At 39.6% G+C, this 9,023-nt stretch overlaps 1 protein-coding gene across 2 annotated transcripts; it reads right to left on the minus strand.

The window, feature by feature from the left end:
- Positions 1-98: 98 nt before the first annotated feature.
- LOC148719039 (uncharacterized) lies at positions 99-5,903 on the minus strand. 2 transcript variants are annotated; one of them, XM_088741217.1, is made up of 6 exons: positions 5,889-5,903; positions 5,661-5,796; positions 4,162-4,523; positions 2,604-3,347; positions 1,205-1,855; positions 99-833 (listed from the first exon to the last, which is right to left on the minus strand). In XM_088741217.1, the coding sequence occupies exons 3-6, from the start codon at positions 4,424-4,426 to the stop codon at positions 280-282; spliced, it is 2,214 nt and encodes a 737-aa protein (XP_088597343.1). In that variant the 5' UTR covers positions 4,427-4,523; positions 5,661-5,796; positions 5,889-5,903; the 3' UTR covers positions 99-279. The 2 variants fall into 2 exon arrangements, with proteins under 2 accessions (XP_088597343.1, XP_088597344.1); XM_088741218.1 differs by lacking the exons at positions 4,162-4,523; positions 5,661-5,796; positions 5,889-5,903 and adding an exon at positions 3,429-3,539.
- Between the last annotated feature and the right edge of the window lie 3,120 nt (positions 5,904-9,023).

A 9,023-nucleotide genomic window follows, 5' to 3' on the forward strand; every position in this document is an offset into this window, starting at 1 on the left:
TTAAGGGTTTAAATGTATTTCCTTGATGCCTGAACTATTTTTTAACATTTTGAAGTAGCCATTGCAAACACACAGACAACACAGCTCAGCTCCACAACTTGCGTTCCAGGGTGATTTATTGTTAGGAAATTTTCTTGTTTGCAAATTTAGTCTATCTTGTTGAATTACTTTTCATTGTGTGATTCTCTTTATCAGAAAGACAAAAAAGTGCAATAGAATTTGAAATATCCTTTAGTGTCTTGCTTAATTTGTTAGTTTTTCGGTCTAAATATAAACTCGTTAATCGTCGGATCGTTCAATAAGGACTCCATACAGTTCAATACCAGATAAATAAATGCTATGTCTCCCTGAAGAGTTCTTGGCAGTCTGAAAAATCCTGAAATACCGAAAAGCTCCGAGTTCCCCGTCGACACACCAGGTTGCGGTGTAATATGGGTAAGGCTCTTTAAGCCCGCGATCATTCTCGTGTTTCCTTAGCAGTTTCCAAGTACGTCCGTCCAACGATCCCTCCAGCCGCCAATTACGAATGATTGACATACCGTTATCCCTTCCATGTCTGAGAGTGTAATGTGTGAGATAAAGAGCATATTTCTCACTTAAGTCAACACTCCACCACGATCTTTCCTCGTCTTTGGTGCTGCTTAATGTTCCGCCTCTCCGAGTATCTAACAGATCACTTGCCGAGCCTTGTTCGTCAGAAGATCGTGTGGCGATTATTCTCGTCGGAAAGGAGTTCGTGCTGCTGGGATTTACCCATGATGAGGTACCAAAATTTGTTCCTAGCGCATAGATGAGTCCGTGTCTGTCAAAATCCTTTCTATAGTTCAAAACGCCTGGGTTAACAAAAAAAATATATCATTGTGAATATTCTTCTCGTAAAAGCTCTACAAGTAAGATGAGATCCTAATTCAATAGGACTCATTAACTGATACATCAATCGATCGATAATCAGTCGGATTATTCTTGTTCTAAAACATTACATTTTGTCGGTCTGAAGATTGCTCTTCCGAGGATTTCAACGGCTAGAAAATTCGCGTGACCAAGCCGCGATTGGTTGATGGGGTGGCGCGAGACCAATCACAGTGCGCTACAAAGCAGTAGCTATGCAATCCCGGTTTTTTATTTTTATTATTATTTGTTTTCGATTGTCAATTGATAATTGCACTACTTATAAAGGTGTGGTTACCAAATTTAGCATACTTACGTCCTGGCATGTTCCTTAGTCTTGCGATTTCTTCTTTCAACGCTTCACACTTACAACGGTCTAAGAAGTCTTTACGAAGACGCGCAATTTCTTCTCCCTTTTGTTTTTCTTTCTCACTAAGTTCAACCTTCAATTTCGCCAGTTCTCTCAAGGCATCCGTCTTTCCTTTAGTCTCTGCCTCCATAACTTCCTTGGTTTCTTTGAGCTTCTTTTTCTCGCGAGCTAAGTTTTTCTTCACCTTGACGAATTCATCTTCGATTTTCTCCAAATGTGATTTTTCTTTCTTTAGTTGCGTGGAAACCTTTTGAACCTCTGATTTTTGTTTTTTTAACAGCTCGTTGAGTTCTTCATTTTGCCCCTGCAAATTTTTCATCCTAGCAATTTGCTGCTCGTTCACTTCACCCAACATCTTCTGCAACTCTTTTTCAAAGTCCCTCGACAACTTTTCATGTTCTTCTCTGAAACCTTGTAGTTCCCTTTGTAGAATCTGTTTCTCTTTTGCGTGCTCAGCTCGAAGATCTTGAATATCTATGTTTAGTTCCTTAATTTCCTCTTCTAATTTGACTTTCATTCCTTTGATAAAATCTCTCTCAGTTCGTAATAAGGTACATTCTTCTTCTAACGTGTCACAGCGCGAACATTGATTATCTCCTACGCAAAAAATAAACAAACAAACAAACAAACATTATTGAGTAAACCAAAAATGATAATCTTTCAGTCTCCTACCTTACTTGACTTTGCACAGAGTCCGGTCCAATCTACACACTTAATGATACTTATATTAGACAGTCTTGATGGTCTGGTTGTAGTGACGGCCAGTCCACCTCCTAAGCCCCTCGGAAAGAAGCAGATTGCAAGGACTTGTGCAAAACGTGTGGGTTTAAGACTCTGTCGTCAGGGAAACACCCTCAGACGTCAATGAAGTTGGGAACTTGCTGTGTATCGAATATCAACAAATCCTCGCCCCCATTTCTTCTACTCAAGCGGTTTCGTGTGAGGGCTGGTTATTTAAACAAAGTTTTGCCATTGTTTAACAAAACCGCGTACTAAACTTTCTTGAATTTAGCTGAATCTTTTGTCTGAACGTTGATTGTGTTAACAGTGTCAAGACAGCCGAAAGCTAGTAGAGGAAGGATATTTATTTGAAAAAAACAATCTCCTTTAAGAGAATACGGAAGGCTCACTGTTTGCTGGCGACTCGTGACGCACACAGTCCGCGAAGGACTGAATATATATGGTGATTACGATAACTCAAAAGACTAAAAATGTTTTAAATTAATTTTAGTTTAGATGCCCAAGGTTAGGGTAGGGTTACTTGCGTTAAAAACCTTTCACTCTCGTTCACAAAAATCAAAAGAAAAATGTAATCCACAGCTACAGTTATAGTTTGCTAACTTACCCTCGAAGTCAGACTGTATTGGTTCACCAGGAGATGTCGCTCGGTCGTGAAAACTGCCACTTCTTGTCCTTTCCAAACTGGTGAACGTATCTTGGAGTTGCTTTTCTAGCTCTTCGCACTTTTGTTTCAAATCTTCGCGTTCTTTTGTTACTTTAGCTAAATCCTTTCTTGTCTTATCTAAAAGTTCTACTGAGATGGCGTCGTTTCTGCAAAATGCTGGCTTCATTTCCTCATCCTCATTTTCGATGAAATGAAAGTTTGGACTATGTCTGTTGAAGATATTATGTCCCACTTGCATCGACGTCCAAGTGGTCATTTCAGAAGAGTTGCTTTGATTTAAAGTAATGTTTTGGTAGTCTGAGAGTTTCTTCGTAAGTTCTTTATTTTCTTTAGAGGTCTTTTCAAAGTTTTCCTTCAAGTTTCTCAAATCATCGTCCAGTTTATTACACATTGTTCTCAAACGCTCTGTTTCCCCCACGAAAACTTCTTTAGCTGACAGTTCTTCTTCCAAGCTCTTAATTTTATTCTCTAATTCCATACCTTTTGCTTGCAAAATTCGCTGATCGTCCTTACTTTTCACCATAAGCGTCTCGTGTATACTCTTCAGTTCCTTGAGTTCTTTCTGTGTTTTCTTATGTTTTTGTTGCTCGTTTTCTAAACTTGTCCTTATGAGACAAACTTCCTCACGTAACCTTGCACTATGCGTCCTTGCGCGGTTAAGCTCTGTCTTCATTTCCTCCATTTCTAGACAAAAGAAAAGCCAATTACTTAAAAATTTTTGACATTTCACGCTTAGCCTTCGGTGCTTTTCTTTTGTAGTTTTACCTTTAAATCCATCGTAACGGTAGCCCTACATGTCTTAACCTTCATTGATACAGAACAAACTGGTAGTGGTCTGGGGCTGAGTCCTGCTGAGGAATTTTCTTGGACGATGAGCTGAAAGAGTTCATGCATTTGTTGTCTCTATTGAACAACTGTAATGCTATATTTGGTATTAAATGAAGGGTATCTTGTCAGCGACCAAACTGAAGTCCCTGCTGAAATACCACTTCAGTCACTAATACAGCTACGTGTAATCTCACAAATAGAATTTGTTAGTTTGCTTTTTTTCTCATATGTTATTTGATCACGTGGGACCTTGCTGGGTCTTGCCATGAACGTAAAGAGTTATGTCTTTATAAAAAGAGAGAAATGAAAGAATAGGGAGTGAAGAGATGGGTAAAGTCATAAAAGAGTTCAATGTTCTCAGTAGGAAACACGCAGTTTTTAAGGGAAGTACTTTCTTGGAATCACTCTTATCTATAATTGCCATGTCAAGTATGAGTACTGGTCGAGAAAAATGTCGCTTGAAAAAATTCCGGTTCTGCAAATAAAATCTGCATGCCTATTGTCGTTAGCGGAAAAAAAATATATCTTTTTGGACTTAAAACTTACTGCGACCTTTCGAGATTTATCCACCCCTCCCTCTCTTGTCCACATCACCCCTTCCCCTCCCCCTTCCAAGTGCTTCTTCTTCAATGACCTATAATGTCATCCATTTCATCGCTGGGTAACTTACCTGCTTCTTTGACCAAAGGTGTGGCTAGAAATGGCTGGACTTCTTGTAATGCCGTCACAAAATCATCAAAAGCAGTTGGTCCTCTTCTCGGTAGGATCTCTAATAGCTTGTCTGTTCTTTCCTCTCGAGTGGCTTTCACTTTCACTTCCTGTTCGTCTGTGACGTCCAATACGTTTACCAAATAAGGAAGGAGCTTCACAGGTTCCAGGTCTCTCCTAAGCGCTGGCCAATGGCGACGCAAGATGTCCCGATGTCTTTCATTCATGCTGTTTCAGGCTCAATACAAGTCTCTATCTCAGAAGTGTCTTTAATTTTCTCTCCAAATTGCAACTTGCTAATAACAAGAGCCTTGTCAAGAAAACCTATGGGTTTAAATGCATGTTCTTTCAAAAATCAGTGAAAGAGAGATTGGGCTTCGTTGTCGTTTCTCTTTTATTGCACGAACTTCTGCCCTTCCAGTTTCATTCGCTGTGCCATACCACTGCGGATATCATAAGCCATGTCGTCAAAGAATTACATCCTTATATCAATTTTTTTTTCTTGGTTGCGCAAACAATAGTAGAAATATTTATCAAAGAAAGGGGTTTTCCTGACTATCTCTAAGAAGAGGCTTTGAGTTTTCGTTGATAAAAAAAGTATTTTGACTATTCTGCAAGTTTCTGTGGCCGTAAAGGATTATGCAAAAAGAAGAGCAAAATTTGCAAGTGAATAACTTTTCTAGCCGCTCCAATGAATGTCTTTACAATAGATGTTCTGTTCAGTTGGTCGCATTCAAAAACGGTTTTAGTGTTAACTCTAGTACACCTTAGTGCAATTAAAAGTTTATTTAGTTTACTGTTTAATGATGAATGCTTGCACTCTCGGCAAATTTAAGTAGATAAAATGTCACCTTTTTCCCCAACCTGGTTTGATAGGTATGAAGAATAATAAGATTGTCGGCTTTGTGAGGTGCAGCCGGCTGGAGAGCGTTTCTACGCAAAAGTGGTATCCGCTAAAGATATCCAACCTCAGTTTATTAGCTGCGCTTAAGAAAACGTTGTTAGGCGGCAAATTGATAATTTTTATAAGGGCTTAAGATAATTTTACTTCAAGCTCTTCACTTCGAATAGCCTGAAGTACTTTCCGCGTGTTGAACCAGTACGTCACTCCGATGTTAAGTGAACCGTTAGTTAGATATGCAGTGTTTAGATTACCGAATATCGTCATAGAGTTATTGTATATAATATACTTTGATGCGTGTAAACAAGGTTGTTAAAACTCGCCATGAAGTGATTAAATATTTGACCGGCGTAAATTAGCGAAATGAAATAACACATTTGGCCAAATGCTTGGAGGAAGACTCTAAACAAGCTGCACTTGCAAAAGAGTCAAAATTATATTACAACGCAAGACTCAAAATAAATCAGTTCATTTCATAACAATTGTGTATAGCTTTAACGTTAGATTTAAGAAATTCAACAAACTAACATGAGTTCAAGATGGATCGGTTGACAGCCTACCTCGTCCTGATTCAGCCAAAAGTCGAGTAATTTTTGACCCCACAGCAAGTCAGATGAGTATAAACTTCTCTACCGCAAATGCAGTCAGCTGTACTTCACGGTGCTGGAATCTGTGACACTTCTTTCTCAGCACAACCTTGAATTAAGTTTGTATATTGGATAAGGACCTTCCGTCAATGAGTGAAATACTTATACTCAAATTTCATCAGAACAAGGCAATTGATTCACCATAATTCTTCATAAAAAGATATTCAAGAACAGTTTTAGTTCAACGTTACCCTCAACTCTCTTTGATTTTAGTGACGTAACCTTCCGTTTTCGCCGACCAATCAAACACTTGATTGCATTAGCAACCTGTTGTTATGGCTGCAGTTCTCTGGAGATTAGCATACTGATTTAGATGTTGTCAAGGGACACAAAGTACCCGCAACTTGCCTTGGAATTTCTAAATTCAATCAGGCAGTGAATTGCGCTGAAGCGTTAAGAATTATTTAATATGTCGTCTAGATTTCACTGAATTTGCTCCAATCCTTTAGGAAAACAATTCTAATAATAATAATGATGATAATAATAATGATAATAATAATAATAATAATAATAATAATAATAAAGGTTTATTAGCATTCCAAAAATGAATTGGCTCTTCTATTCTAGTTTACTATGAGAATTTCATGGTATAGTGCGCTATGTTCCGAGTGGATTGTTCCCTTACTTAATCAGTCTCTTATTGTTAAAGAAAAAAATGTCTGATCAGTCCTTCAAGAACTACCGAAGAAGACAACTGTTGATTCTCAAGACAACGATGATGTTCCCAAGATGACGGTTCTTAGTAATCTTTGACTGACACCAGTGGCTCTCAACTCTTAAGCAAAAATACATCATATTATTCAAAGGTTAGGAAATTTAGGGCTCATTCATCCATTAAGTCGCCTTGAAACAGTTATTATTTTACATTTGAGGCCCATCATGTGCATAGATGGAACTGATTTTAACGATAATAGGGAAAACATTCTCTTTCTTAGCCTTATATGATCTGGCCCATGCCATGATCACTTTACACTTTTATCACGCAATTAAAGGATGAGTGAACCCTAAAATTCCTAATCTTTGAAGATTATAATGCTCGAGTTTGCTTGTTTGTTGTTTTTTTTTTTATTTCGCGCAGACGGCAAGAGCACGGCGACCACATGCGCATGAAGGCCTCTGCGTTTCCCCTAGAGAAATACAGGAGAAATACAGATTCCCATATAAATTGACAGGAATCAGCTGGTGGGACGGAATCCCTTTGACTACTTTGTTCTTTGCTGTGGCTTTCTGTACGAAATACGAAATATCAATGTAAAAGAATACTGAACGTTATTTGGGGAGCGGAGATGGCGCAGTGGGGAGAGCACTCGCCTCCCACTGCTGTGGCCTCGTACCAGTTCTTGTGCCTGGCATCACATGTGAGTTGAGTCTGTTGTTGGTTCTCATCCTTGCTCCGAGGGAAATTCCCCTGGTCTCCCAAATCACAATTCGACCCAGAAACAGTGGACAAGAAGAGCCGCCTCAAGGAATGTCCACTGCCAAATCGTGCTACTATTATTATTATTATTATTATTATTATCATTATTATAATCATTATTATTATTATTTCAATTCTCTCCAGTTGTTGGGTGTTCCACTGAGTAACGTTGTTTGTGTCTCAGCAACTTCCCGTAGCTCAGAAACACAACACTTTTCGCAACAGATAAGCCGTTCCAAGGATGGCCGATAATTGAACACTTCCAAGAAAGTTAGGTACACCTAACTTGCCAAACTAGGCCTTTGATCTTTTCGATATGCTTCCGAGAGCACCTATCACGATAGGTATTACTGTGACTTTCGAAGCTCCATGGATGCTTCTGATTTCGTATGCTAGTTCCTGGTACTTTTCCACCTTCTCCTCCTCGGTCCGGGTGATGTTCTGATCCGCAGGCACAGCTATATTAATAAGTGTCCATTTCTGTGTGTCTTTATGAATTAGGGTAATGTCTGGCTGATTATGCCTCAGCACTTTGTCTGTGTAGATAGTAATGTCCCAATTAATCCTCACCTCTCCATTTTCTGCGACTGACAAGGGTCATATCACTTGTCAGTACACTCTATTTCCATACTTTCTGCACATCTCCCAGTGTGCCCGCAGGACCACCTTGTCGTGGCGCTTTCTATACCTCTCTGGGCAAGCTTCTTGCATCCACTGACAATGTGTCTTACTGTTTCAGTGGTGTCTCCACACAGTCTATACAGTGGCGTTTCTGAAGTCTTGTCTACGCTATACTTGATCGAGTTTGTTCTTATAGCCTGTTCCTGAACCGCCAGAATCAAACCTTCTGTCTTTTTTTTAAAAATCCGTTCCTTAACCATCTCCAGGACTCCTCTCCAGCTTCATCTGATATTTGTTGGATGAACTCACCGTGTAGGGCTTTCTCCTTCCAGTTTTTAACTTTCTCTACTTTCTTCCTCCTCTCATAGTCCTGTAGGCTCTCTTCTTCAACAATAATCTTCTCCTTCAATGCAGTTTGAAGCATCCATTCTGTGCCCTCACTCAGATAACCATAAAGGGACTCCCTCTTCACACACTCTTCGATACCAATCAGTCCTCTTCCCCCTTCCTTTCTCGACAAGTACAGCCTCGCAACGTTACTCCTTGTGTGTAGACAGCCGTTCATTGCCAAGATCTTCCTAGTTTTCCTATCCATGCTGGCTACCTCCTCTGTTGTCCAATCCACAATCCCTGCACTGTAGCGCACCACACTTACAGCCCAGGTGTTGATGCCGCAGATCAAATTTCCCCCATTCAATTTTGATGTACACAACTTCTTGACTCCTCTGGTATACTCCGATGTTATCTTGCCTTTCATCTTGGTGTTAAGAGTCTGGTCCAACTGTAGTATGGCCAAGTATTTGTAGCCTTCTTCGTCTATTTCCCCGATGTTCTGGTTGTCGGGTAAGTCTGTTCCGCTACTACCCTTCTCATTTCCAGAACAGCACACTTGTTTAACCCAAACGACATCTTAGTGTCATGTAAGAAGATCCTTAATACTTGAATGAGTGAGTCTAGTTGATCTCTACTAGCTCCGTACAACTTCAGATCATCCATGGAATGCAAAAGAAACGCACAGGAGCTCGTTAGCTCAAGTGATGCGCCAAGAAATAAGAACGGGAGGAAAAAGGGCTACATTGAACTAATGACTGATCTCTGGAATACAAAAGGTTATAAACATGTTTCCATTAAAAGACAGAACCTTAGGGATCAAGCTTCGCGACTAGAGAAAAACGCGTCCTCTTCAAGTATTTCAAGTCCTTTGGATTCTAATGGCGATATTTGGCAATCAAATATAC

This window comes from Stylophora pistillata, chromosome 12 (assembly GCF_964205215.1).
Source record: "Stylophora pistillata chromosome 12, jaStyPist1.2, whole genome shotgun sequence".
Taxonomy (NCBI): Eukaryota; Metazoa; Cnidaria; class Anthozoa; order Scleractinia; family Pocilloporidae; genus Stylophora; species Stylophora pistillata.